The sequence below is a fragment of the Cucurbita moschata genome, unplaced genomic scaffold (genome assembly GCF_002738365.1).
Source record: "Cucurbita moschata cultivar Rifu unplaced genomic scaffold, Cmos_1.0 Cmo_Scf00005, whole genome shotgun sequence".
NCBI lineage: Eukaryota > Viridiplantae > Streptophyta > Magnoliopsida > Cucurbitales > Cucurbitaceae > Cucurbita > Cucurbita moschata.
Genome location: NW_019268521.1, coordinates 6,930,559 through 6,951,361, shown reverse-complemented (window position 1 = coordinate 6,951,361; position 20,803 = coordinate 6,930,559). Strand labels below are relative to the sequence as shown.

Sequence of the window (20,803 nt, the reverse complement as noted above, 5' to 3'; positions counted from 1 at the left end):
TGGGCCGAGGTGGGTGGAAGTTGGAACGTGGAAGCAAACTCCCACAGGCATCTCTCCCCACTTTCCTCGCAATTTTACTCAAAAAGCTTAAAACACCAAACCTTGACTTTTGTGTCCGCCCAGTCCCAATCCCAATCCCAATCCCCAAGATTTAGAGCCCCACCACTCTGCTCCTTCAATCAAAATAACTCCTCTGCCTCTGCCTCCGCCTCCGCCTCTGCATGCATCCAGCTTGCAATTTGCTTAGCTTCTATTATTATTCTTTCTACTGCCATGCATATGCATTGTTATGCCATTTCCTCTGTCTTTCCTAAAAACTAAAAAGCACTTGGGTTCCTTATTCCTTTCTTTTCATTTCTTATATCTTATTTAGTCTTTTCCGTATGCAAATTAGTCAAGGGTGCCTTCCTTGGTGGCATGCATATGTGTGTGTGTGTGTGTGTGTGTGTGGGGTAACATCTTCTCCTCTCTTCATATACTCTCCCTCCCTTTACTATAAATACTCTCCAACTCTGCTTCGAGTTTTATACCCACTAATCTATTAACTGAAGGCCACGCCATTCCAAATCGAGAGACAAAGAGACAGAGAGATAGTGATGAATAAGGGAATGATGAGCGGCAAACCCAATTTGAGGAAGACTAGAACTTTTTTCCTGCACAAGAACCAAACCTCGATGCAGCAGGCAATCATTCCGAACCAACCAGCTGAATCCGGAGAAGAGCATAATAATCATTATATTGAGAAAGAGAGCCCCCCGGGGGCGGTGAAATTCCCAGTGTCCCCTCAGCTGATGAATGGGGAAGAGATGGTCCATTTCAGTCACCCTCGACACCGCCTGTCCCGGATGTGTAATCTGAACCTGTTTACGTGCGGCGGGTGCAAGGAGTACGGCGCCGGCAACGGATTCAGTTGCCAACAATGTGATTTCCAGCTCCACGACTTCTGCGCCTTCTCCCCTCCGGCCCTCAAGGCCCACCCCTTCCATTCCCACCACCAGCTTCTCTTTTACTCCAAGCCAGGTGTGTGTGTGCTATTTACTATACTATACTGTACTATACTATACATGCTGGGTTGGGCATTCATTAATTAAGTTTCTTTTATGATGCAGTGAAAGGGGGCATCATGCAGTCCAAGTGCGACATTTGCGCGAAGCCCATAAAAGGATTTGCGTTCCGATGCGGGGTGTGCAGCTTCCAGATGCACCCTTGCTGCGCGATGCTGTCTTTGGAAATGAAGATGCCATCGGTGCACCCGCACCCGCTGAGGATGGTGGGAGCAACAACATCATCAGTAGTGGAGCAGCCGAGAAGCTTGGTGGGGTGTGGGGAGTGCAAGAGGAGGAGGTCGGGGAGGGTGTACCGTTGCACGGTGTGTGATTATCAGGTGCATGCAGTGTGCGCAAAGAGCGTGAAAAACGGCCTCCGGGAGAAGGGGTACAAGGAAACAGAGAAGGCCAGCGTGCTTGGGACTGCCGCAAGACTCGCTTCTCAGGTGGTGGTTGAGTTCTTGGGAGGCATCATCGAGGGCCTCGGAGAAGGGGTTGGCGAAGCCTTAGTCCAGAACATCAACGGCAAGGCCGCCCCCACACCTCTTCATCATCGTTAATTATCTCTGCCTCCAAAATCACACACAAACATATACCTCCTTTCTACTCTTCCTCTTTCTTTCTTCCTTCCCTATGATTATTATTATTGTTGTTGTTGTTGATTTTCTGCATCCCCTTCCTGCATATATATCATTTGAAAAATATCTACATATTATTTGGGCTAATCGTGTATTTGCCATGTGTTTTTTTTTTTTTTTAATTAAAAAATGGATGCAGAGCAGCTAGCAGACAAGTGTTGTGTTATTTTAAGTTTGTTTCCACGTTCCATACGTATGAGTATTGGAAGTAGCGTGTGTTTTGTAATTAATGTGTAAATTATTTTAATCATTGAATCTCTTGAGCTTCAATATCAAGGTACACTTTCTTCTCCCTTTACCATTGATATGGCTGAGATTAATAAATTAAGCAGCAGCCTATGCCTAACTTCCATATCCCAAGGAATAATATTATATATTCTGTTGGCCCAACCTTTTCTTTCCTCCCTTTAATTCCCACGTAAATGCAACTTAGGATCAAAATATATGTATATAAAGTTATTCAATATTGGACGCCAATGGATGAAAACCTAACCTATTCCTTTATTTCCATTTTCCATCTAATTTAACGCTCCAAAGGGAAAAAAAAATCCAGCAACCTGAGTGGCTCGATTATAAATAGTCGACCCCAACCCTCTTCTTGCACAGGCACACAACCCCACACGAGTTCTCAAGCCATCAAACTTATGAGTTAAATTTAAGAGATAATATTTAGGTATTTTAAATCTCGATGAGTGTAATGCTTGAAGCAAATCTAAATTCTCTACACAATTCTGCACAATCTAGTTTAACACAAGATCTTCTTATGTCAAATACTCTTAATCTTAATTTTTAAGATTTTGAAAAACTAAAAAAGAAAGATTGGGTCATGTAATTTTTCTATATTGGACCCTTTCATCTACTTGAGAAAAAATTATTTGATTGAGACAATTTCTGTACAAGTTAATAAGATTCAATACAATATATATTCCTTTCACTGTTCCTCACCACCTTTCTTAACAACCTTTCTAATAATCTCTCGTGTTGAGGAAGCTTGGGTAATTAATAAGCTAATGAGAATGGATAAGTATGGAAACTATGATAAACTAATTTAGTTGAGAAGTATAATGGCCACAACATATTCCATTATATGAGCAAGAAAAAATTTATTCAAATTTAAATATAAAACAAATAAAATAAAACCCTTATCCATTTCCTTCAACAAATACCAATTACCATGTTCAGAAGTATAGTGTTCAAAAAATTGAGGGACCCAAAGAATTGGATGAACCCAATTCAATTGGTACCATTTGAGTTGGAGTTGGGTCATTCCAGCAAAGTTTCTGTCTTATCAATAGCTCTGCCGCTACAAAATACGATAGGTTTGATCTCTGGGATTCCGATATCTCGAAGACACAGTTGGAAGGCAATGGCAGATAGTAGAAGAAAGTTCTGAGTTATGTCAAAGTGGGTGACGATGAAACAACCAAAACCTATGCCGAAAGAATTTCAAGTTAGGACAGTCGGAAGGGCATCAGGGCTTGGTGTCCAACGGCCGCAGAAGATGCTAAAAGAACGAATGGCAGGAGAAGAAGAAGCAGCAGAAGCAATGTTAAAAGGCATAGGCAGAAGAGTGGGAGTAGGAAGGGAAGAAGGTAAGCTTGTTCAAAGAAAGTGTGCGCACTCTCTTAACAAGACTATTAGAATAATGTGAAGGGTGGAAGTCAATCCAGTTCAGCTTTCTGCCAACCTATTCTTTCAATTGCTACACGGCACCACAAATATTTATTTAATCTCTACTCCCTCTTTTTATTTTATTTTTTAATCATTATTTCTCAATAGAGATGGTCACCAAAGTTCTTCTTAACTATTTAATTATCCATAACTCTCAAACTATAACAAACTTACACTATTTTTACAATAAATTATAATATAATGTCTTACTCTACTTCAATATTCACTCATGTTATATAATAAAATAAAACTAACTGACCTGGAAACACAAGAAGACTACAAGATGAATAGAATATGAATGAACAGAGTTGCAAAATGTAAATTGAAAAGGAAATCAATGAATGATGATAACAAAACGTGTTATTGTAGGAATGGAAGGCGATGGGTACAGAACAGTGACCTGCACTGGGCCTTGTCTTTGACCAGAAGTCTTGTAGAAGTATAAATGTGATTGGATCAACTTTACATTGTGTTGTTTGAGACAAACTGCAATATTTATATATCAGATTATATTCATACTTACTAATTACTGCTTACCTTATGGCATGCTACTAAGAAATAACAATTGAATAAAAGAAAAAGAAGGGAAGGAAGACGGAATGGATGGGGGTGAGGGGAAGGCCAAGGCCAAGGCTAAACCAAGCTCCACCGGATAAAATCATACCTTTCTTCTTCAAAATCATTCATCATTGTCGGCCTGCACCTTATGGTGGCGCCTTCTTCTGTTATACGCAGGCTACGCTACATTTCAAAACCTCAAACCTTTGCCTTTGTCCACAGCTGCAAAAGAATACAATACAATACAATCCCCTTCTAACCAATCCATTTGTCTCTACTTCACAGCTTTATTTATAACGTCAGAGCATTCTTCATTTGCTACCTCAACAACTTACCCTTTCCTCGTCTTTATTTTTACCGGCAATAGATTGTCTCATCTTATCAACCCGTGTCCCTTCTTTGGCCCCTTCCTGTTTGCTTCCCCATTTTTTCTATTCATTATCCTCACTCCATCCTTCTCCAAGTCCACTCAAACTATATTGTCCCATAGTCCAAGTTCTCCCATTTGAAGGGTGCAACTAAACCAATGTCCGGGGAACCTCGCAAAAATAGGCACACGCAAACGCACACTGCAGCAATAGCAAGCATTGAATGAATGTAGGGCCGATGAAGTAACCTGTGTGTCCCACTCCCAGGAACCCTCCTGTTGCACTTTGCTGCAACAATAGCACACCTGGAGCAGGATCGGACTTGCGCCCTGCCCCTCTCTCCACTTGACACCTCTAGTTGCTCTATCTCATTCCCAATTCTTAACGAAACTTGACCATTCTTTCTGTCACCAAGTTTTCGCTCCACCAGCTCATTACAAGAATGATTGCCCCTCATTAAAGCATAAGCCCCTGGCGACTGTCCGTTTGCATCAAGTTGGGAACTCCAGCACTCCAACCCAATCTGCAATTTCGAAAGAACACACAACGTTCAAAACAACGTAACAATTCACTTTTCCTGGGCTACCGACTCTAATAACCTTCTGAGACTTGAAAGAAAAAAGAAAAATGAATTATAGCGAAATTATTTAAAAGATACTTCAGTAGGATATTGCTAAGAAAAATGAGCATTTTTTAAAGATACTTCTCTATTTCTTTGGGGGGAACCCAAGCCGCACTCCGGTGCATTTTTGGGAAGTACACCTAGGAGGTTTTAGAACACAAACAAGTACACCATATATTCCTTGATCTCCATGGAGATCAAAAAACAGAGCCCTCAGGATCATTTTGGGACAATGTCAGCGTACAGTAATGCATGCAAAACGAGCATCTAGTCCTCAAAAAGAAATCAGGATACGTATGTTTACAAGGTATAATTGAAAAAAAAAAAAAAAAATCGAAGAAGAAACTAGATGTTTACCTCTAGCGGGTCATTTGTCAGTGCATCAACGATATCATCTGCATCTGTCATTGAAGCTGCCAAATGCAGAGGCGTAATGCCACCAGGACCAATAGAATTTGGTGGAAAGAGGTACTTTTTCTCAGCATCACCAAAGCCAGATACGTGATAATGAACGAGTAGGTCAACCATCCGCCTGCACCTCCTTTTAACTGATCGATTCAAGAGCTGAATCTCAGATATCATCTCCAAAGATTTCGTTGATAGTCCATGTGTGATCAAGCACTTTTTTACCAAAATGTCAAGAAGTGTTTTAACCAACGCACAGAAGTCCCTCTCTGCTGAGAACGTGAGTACAAATTTGAACCGCCTTATTAAAATATCTGGATTATCTAAGCCAGAAGACGATCTTTCCCTTTGGAATAGCCATCCAAGTTCATTCAAGAATAGCAAAATTTCATCCTTTGGCCTTGGCTGTGAAGTAACGTATGAATGACTTTCTGAACTAATTTCAGGTACTCTAAACCCATCAATCTCCGATTCAAGATGCCGCAATTCCTTACAGATGGCAGCATCAGCTATGATAACAGGGAAACTATTTCCTCGAAAACCATTTTCCACCTGTTCGAATTGTTAAGAAAGTTGATCAAAACATTGATTTTGTAAAAAAAAAAAATTAACCGTAGGGCAGGTATCATGTGCAATTTCAAGCAGAACATATACCTCAATGAAACAACGACCAAGGTCAGTAGGTGATGCATCCCCAACCTTGAAACTTCTGGAGTGTATCTCGTCGTATATTCCTTGCCTACAGAATCCCATCACTTCTTCGGATATGTAGCCACCCATAGATGTGCAATGAATCCTACAGGGTTGTGAAATGTCACTTCTAAAAATGAGAAGGAAACAAAAAAAGGAAGAAGCGAGAAAAGGAAAGAATCACAAAAACAAGAAAAACGAAGAAAAAAAACAACAAATTCATCCCATTATAACACTGGACTTACCTGGTGCCAGGACTTTTCAAATTCCTTCCCCTCAATAAAAAGGAGGTCTTTTGTCCACCCACAACTGCTAAAGGTGACACCGAGATTAATTCTGGATTACTCCATGCTTTTGAGGATTTGTTCAGACGAATCTTCCCTGAAAACCCAATCAGTGGAAGCAAAACTCAACACAAGAAGGACAATGAATTCACAACCTATGGTTTCAAGGACCACGCTGTAAGACTATCCATATCTTCACGAACAAAATCAGAGATAAAAATGTGATGCTGGTTATGAGTAAATAACCAACAGCAACAGAGCTCAAATTCAACAAGACAAAGACCACTACCCTGGTAAGTTCTCACCATCCTTGTGTGACGCCAGTAGCCTCCCAGTGTAAACTAGAAATCTTCCACTTCTCCAAAAATCAATCTCTTCGCTATGAATCAAAGATTTAAGATGCAGAACCAAATTTTCTTCAAGCTGGGAAAGAACGACTTAGAGTGGTTAGAGCTCAAAAACGTTCAGCAGTAAAATTTTAGTTCAGGATAAAAGCTCTTTACTCACCTGTTCCCATGCAATGGGTGTCATAGACAGATAAACCGACAGAACCACACAACCAGGCCGGATGTAGCTTTCCATTTCAGACGGACAATTAGACAGCCAATTGTATATCTAGAACATTAGAGGCACAACTTTTAAGAAATTTTTCCCAACACATGCGATTGCAGCATTTTTTTTATTAAAGAAAATTAGAAGCCAATAAAGAAATTAGAATCTTACTTGTGTCCGCAATGCCCCTGGAAATTGACTGGGATCCTTGTCAAAGAGTTTAAAACTTATCCTTCCAGTGCGGTCCTGAATAATTTTTTTTTCAAATCACAATAAAGAATGATGATATCAGACACACACAAAAAGATACACGCCCATACATACAAACAAGAATGTATTCAGCAGGATACCTGGGCATCAGAATTTAAACTAGAAGGTGAATGATCAGACCCTGAAGAAGTGTATCCAGCCTGATATGGAACAGGTCGAAATGAATTTGGCCCAGCTCCATCTAACTCTCTGAAGAGTTCAAAGGGAATATTGCTACTAGGAGGCTTTCGAACCTCAACACCACTAACTTCTTTTCTGATTGGTAATTTCCCATTACTGTTCGCTTCTTCTCTGCTTTGCATGGGAAACAACTTCTGCAGGAGAGGAGGTGAAGATGACGGAGACCTCTCTTCAATAGGATTACTGCTATCAGAAGAAAAGTACTTCCTAGAAGCCGCCAAATTCGGTGGGGTATCATGTTCAGGCGAAGAGCTAAACAGCTGGAGTGCCAAACCAACTCGAGTTCCTTGAACTTGTCCATCCGAATCTTCCATGGGAGACTGATAACTGGTACTGCTTCTTTCTCCTGCAACTGAAGGAAGTTCCAGAGGCCTATTGTGGAGATCAGAACCAGAAGGGCACGATGACCGTGTTTTTTCACTATCACTGCTGAGACTGCTCTTCTGCGACAGCACTGCAAGAGCATCCGGAGCCGATGCTGCTAAAGTAGCTGAAAGTACAGTAAGCAAGTCCATGGTCGAAGGAGAAGATGAATTTCCATTTAATATGTTTTGGTGCTGCAACGAACCCTGTGGAGGAGCCTTCCCCCTAAAACTCTCTAAATTGGGCAACTTTGCTGCAAGGTCTGCTGGTAACGGAAGCGAGTTGATCTTATTGAGGATCTGAATGAGATGGTCACTATTTGCTGACAACAAGCTCTTCACAGTCTGGTCTTCGTTTTTTCCTGATGTTTCAAATCAATGTATTAAAACAAAAGTCAGAAGGGGGAAAGAAGAAACAAATAGCTATAGACTGGATCAGGCAATTGCTTGACCTTGAGCCTTGGCTAGGGCAGTCAATAGACTGACGATGTCCAAATTCCCACTGCTTTGGGGTCCTCTACTTCCTGGCCGGGTCGGCCTTGAGGATACATCCTCGGGCTGCGTCTTCCTTCTACGCCAGTTGTGCCCTGCAAGTCTCCTCCTACAACTCCTCTTCCCATCATCAAATTCCGAAAGAGGATGAAATCTGAGGAGAGGGTTAGGAGCAATAAGAGTTTATTTGAAGAGGGAAGCAGATTGATATTGAATTTCTGGCGCATCAAAACGAAGATAGAAAAACAAAAAAGGCATATACCAGCGGGAAGCATAACAACGAACAAGTAAGAAATTGTAGGAAGGAAAGAACAAAATACCTGCTACACTGCTGGCAGAACCGCTGCATCTGTTTAGCAACTAGGGCTTTGGAGGATTTGCTATGGAGCTCGCAAACTTTATGCCTGCGGTGATAGTCTTTGGCATTCGATAGATCTTCCTTACAATTATCAACCTGGCACATAGGGTAGGTGGTAGCAGCGCCGGGAGAAGCAGGGCGGACCTTTTTAGGGGGTTTGGACGGGGGCTCCTCAACGTAATTCAAATTCAAACCACCACCAAGATTAAGGCGAAGACTCTCATCCTGGTTCTCCAAAGCCTCCACTGTGTTGTTCAACGTGGAGGGAGTAGCAGCAGCGAAATCGTGGGTGGTCTTTAGGTCGGATGAGGGAGTATCGGAGTGGAGAAGCGGAGGTTTGGAGGGTTTGGTGAGGAATCTAGCGCTATCCCAATCCCAAGCCTTAGGGTTCCAAGTATGAGCATGGAGTTGACCCTGAGGTTGCAAGTGATGATGGAAGTTGGGGAGCTGATATGATAAAGCACGCTTCTTGGGGATGGAAGGCACATCAGTGTAGCGACTGGTCAAGGTTTGGCGGATGAAAATAGGAGGAGCAACTTGGGCGCCGACGTCGTCCATGAAGAGGAAGGAAAGGAGGAGGTGGAAGTCGAAAGAGAAATAAAGGGAGAATTATGAAGTTAGAGAAGGAAGAAGGGGAAACTTAATCCATAGGAAGAAGAAAGTGAGGGGAAAAGAAAGGGGAAAAGAAAGGGGAAGAGAATTGGGAGTGAATCTACGTGATGAGACGGCGGAAATGGAAAGCAGAAGAGAGGGGGGGAAAGAAATGAAGGGGGGGGAACAGATCGGCCATGGGTGGAAAGAGATTAAGGAAGAGAAGGAGGGTGGATCTGAGATCTGTGAAGAGGAAGAGGAAGAGGAAGAGGAAGAGGAAGCGGAAGAGGAAGAAGAAGAAGATGAAGAGGAAGGGGACGCGTGGATATTAGATGAAAATCAGTGGAGTCGGCAAGTTGGGATGAATCGGACTAATAACTTACTGGGTATTTCCTGATACCTTCGCTGCTGTACGAAACCGAGAAAGAAAGAGAGAAGAAAAGAAAGGCTTGGTAGAAACCGTAAATTAAGACAACAACAGAGTTAAATGTTTGAACTAAGGATGGCCGCCCTGGAGGAGAACAGGAATCAATCCTTTTTTTTTCATTTTCTTTGGCTTGGGTTTAGGGTTTGCACTTTGCGGGGAAACAGATTTATATATATTTTTATCCTTCAGTCCGTGCGAGTCTGACACGACGACTTCAAACAAAAACACCCCCGCTAAGATATTGTTATTTTGTATTTAAAAGAGAAAAAAAAAGAAAGTAATTAGTAGGGTGTGATGAGATTAAAGGAGGAAGAAGAAGAAGAAGAAGAAGAAGAAAAGTACAGTTTTGTCTGAGAGTGGGAGTGAATATTTATTGGAAGCAGTTAAAATTAGAGTAAATTAAAATTAACCAGAAACAAACATGATAATGGGCTCTTGCAATTGGGGTCTACGTTTGAAAGAGATTAGTACCAGTAAGGAGTGGAGTCCGGAGTCCCAGCCCCACCCAGCTGTGCTCTCTACGTCCTGTTTACAGGTCATTCTAAATCATACATCTAACCCAACACTCACGCCCACTATTTCTTTTTTCTTTTTTTTCTTTTTTCCTTATTCTCAAACATTTTCCACATTTTCACTAAATTATAATTATTCTCGTACTAATACTAATGCATCTATCTTTCCCAACAATTTCTCGCTCCTTCTCTCAAAAATTACTAATCCACGCAACTTTTTCTACCCAAATATATTAATGAGACGGTATTTATTTTAATTTTTTTTTTTAAAAACCCCAATCTGTCTGCATTCAGGAGTTCTCACCACTGGAATAAAAAAATAAAAAAATAAAAAAACTAAGGATGAAAGGATTTATTCCATTATTCCAATTTTATACCAATTCACCATTTATGTCAACGATGCAAAACCGATAGCTCCTAAGAATAGTAGCTTTACGATTAGATGGTATAAAATTGAATTATTTGGGGTGTTGTTTTTGGTAAATTCAAGGGCACTGTTAGTTGGGGGAGAGTAGAGAATTTAGTCAAAATTGATGTCCGGATGGGATTGTATGGAGCAATTATAGATTGGGTTTTACTATTCTAGAATAAGCACTTAATCGTGTTCACACACTACTAATACAACTACTACTACAACTACAACTACTACAACCTGGGCTTTCTTTCACACACAAACACAGCCCACCCATACCACCTCCCCTTGTTATGCCTGTCTGTGTCTTACTCATGTAATTTCTTAATGTACTATTTCAAAATAACTGAAAGATTAATGGTTTTGAATATGTTTCTTTCCAACCAAAAATAAAAGGACAAGCTTCACTTGTATTAATTGAAGTAGTTGGATTTGAAGAGCTAATTTATTTCCATAATATTACTCGTAACCGCTACGAAAGAGATCAAGTTATAGATAGAAAAAATAGATATTAGGGGTTCGGGATAGGATGAAAACATATTATCGGAAGCGTTGACCACGGGTAATGGAAATAGTCAGATCCATTAGGCAATGGGGACTGGTAGGGGCACCCAATAAACGCCGTCGTACACAAGACAGATGATGGCACAGTAGCAGTGGGACCAGGATGATTCCAGTTCCGGATAGCTACAACGTCAGTGCGGGCCCCTCGTACGGAAGCCGGACCCATCCATAAACGTGGACGTCTCACGGCAGGAGCATATGCTCCACCCCACCCCACCCCACACCCTCTGCCTCTATTCTACTCTCCCAAAGGAATCTCCTCTCTGTATTTTCTTTTCTTTTCTTTTCTTTTCTTTTTCTTCTTTCTCCACAGCCCCAAACATGCAATGCAGCCTAAATGATCACACTCTTCCAAGGACGATAATGAATTACTACTCAGTAATGGAAATACTTCATTCTGTTGATAATGAATTACTACTTAGCAATAGAAATACTTCATTCGGTTAATAATTCAAGAGGAGAGGGAGAAGAATCTTGAGAATAGAACCAAAGAATTAGCCTACCATATCTATCTATCTATATATATAAATTCCATGGGAACGTCCCAAGCCAAGCGTCTATCCTTCCTTCACCAACTAATTGTGTGCCACTCTATAACTATATAAAATTGAATTGCATTCTAAATTTGGAAACCGAACCAAGAAGATCTAGTAGAGAAGCTGTTGTTGTCCGACAAAGAACAGCGCCAATACAACCAGGGTTGTCAGAAGAATCCACATCCATGGTTGCATCCTCCTCTTACCCCGGTTTCGAAGTGGCGGAGGCATTGACTTTGTTTTGCTCTGCTTTGTGTACTGCGATGCTTTTTTAGGCCGCCTCTTCGCTGCTGTCCCCTGATTACCTCTGTTTTCGGACTCCTCCTTCGGACCTTCTGCTGCTGGGGTCTTGGTGACTATGGCACATTCCATTTCATCCCGACCATTCCCAGCTTCCGTCCCAGCTGCTATCTTCCTTTCCTTCTTTTTTGCTCTCTTCTCCCTTAGCTGTGCACAACAACACATGTTAGCTATCAAATTGTAATTCATACAGAAAAGAAAAAGAGCATATTGTTTTTAGTCCATTACAATTAAATATATAGATGCACTGAATACCTTCTCTCTCTCTTCCGCCTCTTTCCGTGCTTTAATTGCCGCCCTGGCCTGAGCTTTCTCAGCATTTCTTCTTTTCCTCTCCAACGCCTCTTTGGCTTTGGCCTTCTCTTCCAACTTACGTCGTTCCTTCAACTTGATTGCTTCCTCTTCCTTTCTCAACTCTTCTGCTTTCGCCGCCATCTCCTCTTCCTCTCTTGTTCGCTTAATCTCCACTGGTCGCGGTGGCTCTTCTACCTCATTCTCGCTAGAGATATTTCTGGGGCCACTCTCTAAGGCCACAACTGTTTCGGGCTTCTTTTTTGTAGTTCGATTCTTCGTTTCGGCTACTTTCGTCACTGATTTGTCATTGTCTCTCGCATCATCAGCATCAGCAGCGGGTATCAATTTTTCTGTTTCCTGCATTGTTGAAACCGTTAAAAGAGAATTGTCCTTCGCTGGTCTCTCCTTTACAATACGGTTCGGTACATGCGGCTCTTCATTGGGGCCAAGGGAGCGGCCATCCAACGTCTTTAGTCGCCACAGGGTACTCCTCATGTTGCTCTTAATATATTCTTCCCTGAACTCGGCATTTGTGTTCCACAGTTCCATCATGCGCTCTACCTAAAATATTAATCAGTCAGAACATAGAAACAACTCGACACCCAAAATGAAACCCAATCAGAACTAGCAACACCGAATCAATAACAAAAAGTAACCTGATTATGTCAACAAAAAGAAGGTAAGAATAAAGTAACCTGATTAACACACAAACGTTGCAGTCTCTCTAGATCTCCACTCAATGCTATTTCATTGGCTTCCTTTGCGTCCTTCCGATAATTCCAGCAGTATTTGTTCTGGTCAAATTTCAACGGTTACACTTTCACTGGGTGACACTAGTTAAAAGGAACCCCACTGGTGGTGAAACGCCAACGGAGATAAACATAAAATGATACATATGTACAATTGTAACAAGATCTATTTGAGCTAAAAAGTACCCCAGGCCAGGTCCCACCTCGTACTTGTTAAACCGAGACTGAAGAATTCAAGACAAAATTGAAAACCACTATCCAATCTATCCTCGTCACAAAGTTAAAATAGATCGTTGGGAACTACCTTCCTACGAGATGTCAACTTCGTCCCATTCTAACGTGATGAAGGAAAAAGACCCTGACCCTCATACCTTCGACACTTATTTTACACACATCATCTTCTAAAATGCTTACCACAAGTAGATTAAGAACAAAAATCACGAGTACAAACCTTCTCAGACAATTGCTTCCTCGTACTCTGTAAATCAGCATATGCTTCTTGGCGAATCTCATCTGCTGCTTTAAACTGGGATTGCAACTCGTCCAGCTTTATGCTTTCATCATTATATTTCTTCTTAGCGACCTTTATTACTGATTCGGCTTTCAAAACATTGCCCCTCAGTAAATCCATCTCCTTTCTTAATAGCTGTGGGGTACAATTAATAAGTATCATGAGAATATGCGTACTTAAAACAAAATTGAAGATGCATTGTCTAAACCTTATGCTGCATTGCTAGTACTTGAAATAAATATCGTATGCATATGCATCTTTATCTTATGCTGCGCATTGCAAGTAGTTGAAAACATATTTAGAGAAGCAGGGTATTATATATTTTACAGATGGATGCAGATGGCATAGAACAAACGTATCAAACCCTAGATCATACCTTTAGGCGCTCTTCAATCTGGTCTCTCTGGTCCAGTGCCTGTTGAAGCTCTTCCTGCTTACCCATAGTTGATGAAAGCTGTTCCCGCTGCTGCTTCAATTGCTTGATTTCACGAAGTAATTGCTTTTCCTCTTTTAGTGGCAGCGTTTCATGCTCTATCATGTGTTCAGTGTTGCGTATCTGCATACATTGAAGCATGATGTCACAGAACGTTGAAATAAAAAAATAAATGCTGGGGGCACAAGCATGCACATAGGCAGTAGGGGCGAGGACAATTGCTGAAAACATATTTAACTTGAAGATGAATAGGTGCTTACCCTGCCATCGATATCCTCAACGGACATTGCATTCTTCACTTTTGTTATCACTGACTGAACAGAGTCTATCTCCAGTCTTTTTGACTTCAGCAAGTCTCTTGCAGCTCTTCCTTCCGACATTGCTGCTTCAAGATTATCACTCAACACTTTACATGCAGCCTGATCAGATAACCATTTGGGCCATGAAAAGATGTATAAACACTCACACACACATATTAAACTTCGAAACAATTTATTAATGATCATTATTACCCTCATTGTCTGTATTTGAACCCGAATGGCATCTCGATCCTTGGTCTTCCGATCAACTTCTGTCTGAGCACACTTAATCTGCTCTCTTATATTTTGATCATCAAATCTAGGTACCTTAACCAAAAAGTTAAACGGCCTTGTTCCTGCCTCAGCCCCTACATTTTGCCCCGTCAAAGCATCAGCAGAACCTTCTGGAGAAACGGGTGAAGGTTCATTCTGGCAATCCTCATGAATGACCTCAGTTTCATCTTTCGTCAGTTTACCATCAGTTTCAAAGACAACATCAGAGATTGAGTTCAGACTCCCTTCATCTTTTATCATGGAACGCTTGAGAACTTCAGTTTTTGACACACTGCAATCATCGCCAGGTATAGTTCTGCTACCACCTCCTATGGAAGATGTAATCTCGATGTCATCCACTGAATTCTCATTAGCAGTTGGACTTGAGCTACTTTTGTTATCATGCAATTCCGAGCCTGTTTCAACAGCAGAACTTTGTGGAATTTCAGGAGATTTAACGACACCATTAGGAACTTCAGGAACAGTGGAACCTCTCTCTTCATTTTCAATTGAAGTACAATCCTTAGATTTTGATCTCATATCATTACTGTGGAAAGTTGATTGGTCATCTTTTTCGATGTGACCGTTCTCACACTTGATCTCAAAATTAGAGTTACCAAGAAGGTCATCCTCATGATTTTCACTGACTTCCTGATCCGGTAGGACATCATCACCAGCAGAGGCCACATTTTCAGACATTGTACAATGCTCAACGCGAAGATCGGATCTCAGGAATGGATCATTAAGACAGTTCACAGAGGGCGTTTCCCTTATTTCAATCTTAGTATTTCCTATCACAACAATAGATACTGCTGTTTCAATGCTTTCCACTCGCTCAATGTCCTCAGGGATTAATTGACTGCCAGCAACAGAGTTGTCACCACAAGCAATTCTAGATTGGTCGAGTGCAGTGGGCATATCATCTCCATTTCCAGAGACTGTACATTCCAAATCTCCAACCTTGATACATTCGTCCACCTTAGGTTGAGAAACCGTCTCTGAATTCTCTTCCAGTTCGAATACATGATTCACCACTTGTTCATTCACGGTAATCTCATTTAACTCTACTCTTGGATCACTAATAAACATCGTAGGAGATAATATATGAGTTTCATCAGTAGCAATATCATAATCTACAGAGCCAGGTGAGGATTCAGTAAGGTCATGGAAGCTGGTCCTGTTAACTATAGTGTCTTTGTCATCAATAGCCTCCAAGGGGTCATCTTGATCCATACTAGTTGGCAAGCCATCATCCGTCCTAATGGGCATAGAACCATTTATGTCTTCTGGACAGACCAATGGACTAGGAGTTGCTTCCAAATCCTGCTCCATGTCCGCTTTGTTTTCTTCTGAGGGCTCTAAAAGAGAAAGTTCATTATTTAAACTTTCTTGTTCCTCACCAGCAACCTGGAAACGTTCGCCATCCTGACTAATTGTAATTTGAGTGCTCTCAGGGTTCTCTTCATTCAATGCAACCCCTTGTTTACATTCCCCTTTAACGTCTTCCACGGAATCATCAAGATGATCTACCTCGGATTTAGCAGCACCCAAACTTATAATTTGAGATTCTCCTATTCCTCCTACAGAATCGCTTACCACAGCTTTACTTACCATCTCATCAACCTTCTCTTGGACATTAACACAATTGCAGTCAGCAGCCTCCATCGTTGCATCTTGTGATTCTCGAATGCTTTCCTCTCTCTCAAAAGATTCCATCTCAGTTTCTTCACTGCGGTTAGGTATGGTATCAGACAATTCATTGATAACCACTGTTTCATTATCCTCGGGAATTACTTCACCTTCTTCCCCACGCTTTTCCATGGAAGCAGACGATTTGTTGGTTTCGACTATTTCATTTTGCCCCCTAAGCTCAATGTCCTCCACCTCCCGAGAAGATTCCTCCTCGAGTTCTGACCTAGGATTTGCCTCGGTATTAGACAAATCAAAGGCTTTCACTATGCCATTTTCCTCGTGATTCTGAGTGTCGTCTGCCTTTAGAGATGACTCTACCTCGGTTTCTTCCCCAGGGTTTGACTCAGTATCAGAAAGCATGATTGCAACCGTTCCATTTTCCTTGTGAATCTGGATACTGTCCGCTTTCTGAGAAGACTCCGCCTCAATGCCTATCACATGATTTTCTTCGGTATCAGAAGACTTCATGATTCCCACTATTCCATTATCCTCATGAATTTGAATATCTTCCGCCATTTGAGAAGACTCCACCTTGACTTCTCCACTACGATTTGAATCGGGGTTAGAAGATCCAGGGGTAGAAATTATTTGATTTTCCTCCTGAATGTGAATGTCTTCAGTTTCATGAGGAGACTCTACCCCATGGATTTCGCCGGAATTTGTCACTGCATCAAAAGATTCGTTGGTAGCCTGGCCCTCCGGGATTCGAGTTTCTTCCACCGTTGGAGAAAAATTCAGTTGAGGTTCCGCTTCATCCTCCTTGGCGTCAGAAGATTGAAGGACATCCGCCACTCTGATCTCATCCAGAATTGCGTCACTCTCATTCACATGCTCAGAAAAATTGAATTGGGAATCCCCCAGTGCATCAGAAACGAAAATCGGTTCAGGTTTTCTACCGTCGTCAGTACTCAATTCCCCATCACGAACCTTAATCTCCGTATCAACATTCTGGGAACACTTTGCTTGCCCATTGACATCGGAAGCAACGTGATCATCGGAAGTTGCAGCATCGTTGGAGCTAACGAAAACGTAAGAACCGTCCGTATCATCCTTAGGAATTGCAGTAGCACAGTCAAGGGGTTCTGCATTGCAGGCTTTAGGCAAATTCTCGTAGGTACTCATATCCAAGGTACATTTCTCGTTAACCTCAGAGAAGTCGGCGAGCACATCCATGTCAGCCATCGTTTTGTATAAAAAAGATTCAAAACTCCCAAAAGACGATCACAAAGGGAGATTGCTGATTAAATCGAATTCAGAAACATGAACATAAAAGGAGAAAGAAAAGAAGAGATTAGGGTGTGGGAAAAGGTAAGAGCAAGTCAACGATATTAAAAGGGAAAGATCTCAACAACAGAAAGGAGAGAGAGTTACCGGAAGCGAAAGCGGAGGAGTGAGTTGAATTTGGCAGATCGAGTAGAGAAGATCATCGGGTTGCAGGCATGAATGTGGATAATTGCGGGTGCAGATCTTGAGCACTGATTCAGGGACTGGGGAGATAAGAATTAAGGTCTGAGAAAGAGGCAGAGTCGTAGCAGAGAGTGAAACAAACAGCTGGCGAGGGGAAGAAGAAGGAGAAGGAGAAGAAGAAGAGAGAGACTGGTCTCTTCTCTACTTACTATTCTAATATTTTTTCAAGTCAAATTAACAAATCTACTCCTTAAAAATTACTTTAAAAAGAGATGATTTTATTTTATTCAAAAATCAAATCAAAAATACTTTTTTTCTTTTTTGTAATATATATAATTTCGCATTGGCGTAATTTTATAAAATGCACGTCCTGCTATTTACACTAACATGGGCCACGTTAGTGTCGGCTATTCCCTGTTGTTTTAATTATTATAATATTCATTTAACTAAAAATAAAAAATAAAAACAAGAGGACAGTCAATAAATGATCATTAATTAAATCCATAGGTTATAAATGTATGTTAAAATAATGTTGATTGTCGCTGCGCCAAGTTCATTAATTATATAAGTAATCTTTTCGATTATTCTTAAATTCTACTAAATTACATGTCTTCATTGGTGAATACTTTATCAAATAAAATCTAATAATTTAAAAATCTAAATTCGATTGGTAAAAGTAAAAGTAAAAGTAAAAGTAAAAGTAAAAATAAAAAAAAAAACAAAACAAAACAAATTTTTATTGCTTTTATAAAATATTAAATTAATTGTATCTAATAGATTTAGTTGTAACGATATAAGATAAAAGATCGCATTTGTTTTCTGTTATTTATTTATCCAACTGATTTCAGATATTGTTTTTTTTTTTATAAATAATTTATTTTAGATATTGTTTTTTTTTTTAAAAAAAAAAAAGATTTTAGATGGTATTTTAAAGCTGCCTAATATTTAAAAAACGAAACGTAGAAAAAGGAGGAGAGAAAGGTAGGGGGAAAGATTCGAATACCGTGGAGATTTGGAGATTGGAGTGTCGGTGGGATTATTGCAACTCCAAAATCTGAATATGCCGTCCGATTCTAACTAATCTTCTGGTACACAAATAAAACACTTCTCCAACCGATCACAGTGGGTGGTAGGATAGAAACAGACGATGAAGAGAAGCACGTTGAAGCGTGGGTTGGCTCGCATGCACATCCAGCTCCCAATCCATATACACATCAAGTTGACCTACTACAAGCCTGTGGAGGGCGTTGTCAACATTCTTTAAAAAGATTATCACACAACATGGCTTCTCCAAACTTTATACCACTCTTTCACTCTTCATCATTTTGTAGGGGACCTGTGGCTGTGACCACTGCAGGTGGGTTGCTATACTGATTCCTTAAAAAGCATGGGTTGCAGTAGACCTATACTTGGCCCCATTTCAACCCTACAAATCCTTCTCGGAGCTCCCAAATTGGAAGGCCTACACTCCCCCCACGTTCGCCACCACCCTCAAACATGAACTCTGCCCTATGCCTTCGGTTCCCCCATCCCTTTGAACTCATCAAATTACCAACTAAAATGATACAATAAAATCATGTCCTCCACCTCAAAGTGGCCACTGCGTTCCTCTACCTTGCATAAATGCCTCAGGATAGTTGGGTAACACTATACTGCTAATCCATTCGGCTAAAAACCTAACTATAGGTTCCTAAGCACTAATCACCATCTCAAAGAAATCCCTACAACTGTTCCCACTTTTAGCTCTATATAAAAATTAATCAACCACCTTTTACTTCAATCATTTATCTTTAAATAACAAATATAGTTCCAGACCTTTTTTTTTTCTTTCTTCACAAATAGGTCTCTAAACTTTCAGCATTGTTTAATCTCTAATTAAAATTTTAAGTTTCTGTCTACTAACTCAAGTTTTCAAATATATGTCTAAAATGTCCTATTGTACACAAATTAAAATGAAGTTCAATGCTATATTTAACATTTTTAAGGTTCAAGATACTTTATTTAAAGTTGAGTAAAATTTGTTTCAAAAACAAATTTTACCAAAGCTTTAGCTTCTCAAAGATGCTTGATATACGATAGATGGATATAATGGCCACACCATTAAGTATTAACTTATCAAGCAACAATCTCCCATCTAGAACAGCATGATTGTTTGTCCATCCCTTATGAACACTATATAGATTTGAGGAAACTATACTTTATAATCCAGATTCCAATTATAAGCTACTTCATGATGAGTTGAGCAGGGAAAGAAAGTTATTGTGGAAAGGGTCTGAAACGTGTTCAAGAAGGTTTTGGATTGGTCCCTTACCCGTCAAAGCAGCTTGACTGTAAAATCCTAGCCAAGCAACCATGGCTAACCGCCCATTTTTAATCTCTTTCACTTTCAGTTCCTCAAAAGCTGCAGCATCCTTGGACAGGTTCAAGGGATCAAACAACACACCACCTGGATAATTTATATCCCCCGGCAGATATATTCCCAGAGGCTCCAATGCCTCTATGCCACAATATCTTGCATACTCAGGTCCAACCTACTTACATTTTAACTTACATCATACGGTTGTAAGAACAATCAGACATATAATAGTTTAATATGCCCTCTTAACAATAGACAATCTCAATTCTTCAACATCTTTAGTTAATAACATCCTTTCTAATAACTCAACAAATGGTTTTCATCAAAAGTTTAGTTTTTATGGAGGAAATGAGGAGTCAGATAGGTCTTAGTAGTTATGACTTGGAGTTTAATTTTCAAATTGTTAGTGGCATGAAAAGGTTTTGAAGAAACTCTTTGTTCTATTTTTCAAGAAGACAAAATTAATTCCCCTTCAAAGAACACAGTCGGATGATTCTCCATCTTCCCCTCTCATCAACTTTCTTCCTCTATAAACAAATGGGCATTAAATCTATGAGATTATTTCTTTGAGAACGGGGTTTTTGCCTGTACTTCCGTTCTTTCTCCTTGGAATGATCTTGTCTTTGGCTGATGTTTTTTTATTTGCTCTTCGGCCTTTAGTTCTTGGGTGAAGTTACTGCTTCTTTTGGTTTTCTTTGCGGTTGAGTTTTGCTGATAGAACTTTTGGTTGTTCGGCCATGTGGTGTTCGTGCATTTCTCCATGGCAGTTGTTGCTTTTCTTCCTTTTCTGGTGTGATATTTCAAGCTGGTTGGTGCGGTTTCTATTTGAAGCTTCGGTGGTTTGAGGAGCTTCACATTAATTTTAGCTTTTGTTTGTAAGCTCTCTAAGAGCTTTTTGATCTACTAGTCTTGCATTTTTTTTTTTTTTTTTTTTTTTTTTTTTTTTTTTTT

General features: G+C 40.4%; 4 protein-coding genes across 7 annotated transcripts in view; 1 reads left to right on the top strand and 3 right to left on the bottom strand.

Annotated features, from left to right (window-relative positions):
• The first annotated feature begins 151 nt into the window (after nucleotides 1–151).
• LOC111442669 lies at nucleotides 152–1,939 on the top strand. The gene is made up of 2 exons (XM_023080135.1): nucleotides 152–1,020; nucleotides 1,110–1,939. Exons 1-2 carry the CDS (start codon nucleotides 597–599, stop codon nucleotides 1,604–1,606), a joined length of 921 nt encoding a protein of 306 aa, XP_022935903.1. The 5' UTR covers nucleotides 152–596; the 3' UTR covers nucleotides 1,607–1,939.
• A 1,711-nt stretch (nucleotides 1,940–3,650) lies between these two features.
• On the bottom strand, nucleotides 3,651–9,657 carry LOC111442840 (squamosa promoter-binding-like protein 14). Of its 2 annotated transcripts, XR_002710379.1 has the most exons (11): nucleotides 8,459–9,657; nucleotides 8,099–8,292; nucleotides 7,185–8,008; nucleotides 7,006–7,080; nucleotides 6,790–6,897; nucleotides 6,588–6,705; nucleotides 6,244–6,379; nucleotides 5,963–6,104; nucleotides 5,261–5,860; nucleotides 4,020–4,804; nucleotides 3,651–3,841 (listed from the first exon to the last, which is right to left on the bottom strand). XR_002710379.1 is itself a non-coding variant. In XM_023080390.1 (10 exons), the coding sequence occupies exons 1-10, from the start codon at nucleotides 9,052–9,054 to the stop codon at nucleotides 4,388–4,390; spliced, it is 3,210 nt and encodes a 1,069-aa protein (XP_022936158.1). In that variant the 5' UTR covers nucleotides 9,055–9,657; the 3' UTR covers nucleotides 3,654–4,387. The 2 variants fall into 2 exon arrangements, 1 of the variants encoding a protein (XP_022936158.1); XM_023080390.1 differs by having other exon boundaries at nucleotides 3,654–4,804.
• A 1,740-nt stretch (nucleotides 9,658–11,397) lies between these two features.
• LOC111442839 lies at nucleotides 11,398–18,777 on the bottom strand. Of its 3 annotated transcripts, none has more exons than XR_002710378.1 (9): nucleotides 17,461–17,727; nucleotides 14,338–17,326; nucleotides 14,086–14,244; nucleotides 13,769–13,948; nucleotides 13,333–13,527; nucleotides 12,828–12,926; nucleotides 12,094–12,693; nucleotides 11,557–11,985; nucleotides 11,398–11,524 (listed from the first exon to the last, which is right to left on the bottom strand). XR_002710378.1 is itself a non-coding variant. In XM_023080389.1 (9 exons), exons 3-9 carry the CDS (start codon nucleotides 17,269–17,271, stop codon nucleotides 11,650–11,652), a joined length of 4,503 nt encoding a protein of 1,500 aa, XP_022936157.1. In that variant the 5' UTR covers nucleotides 17,272–17,326; nucleotides 17,461–17,576; nucleotides 18,500–18,777; the 3' UTR covers nucleotides 11,398–11,649. The 3 variants fall into 3 exon arrangements, 2 of the variants coding, with proteins under 2 accessions (XP_022936157.1, XP_022936156.1); XM_023080389.1 differs by adding an exon at nucleotides 18,500–18,777 and having other exon boundaries at nucleotides 11,398–11,985; nucleotides 17,461–17,576; XM_023080388.1 differs by having other exon boundaries at nucleotides 11,398–11,985.
• Nucleotides 18,778–19,548: 771 nt separating this feature from the next.
• Nucleotides 19,549–20,803, bottom strand: part of LOC111442842 (chlorophyll a-b binding protein 7, chloroplastic) — a 6,201-nt gene continuing 4,946 nt past the window's right edge. The window contains exon 6 of the mRNA XM_023080392.1: nucleotides 19,549–20,027. Within this exon, the coding sequence (XP_022936160.1) occupies nucleotides 19,725–20,027 (303 nt within the window). The 3' untranslated portion in view covers nucleotides 19,549–19,724. The remainder of the gene's footprint in view (nucleotides 20,028–20,803) is intronic.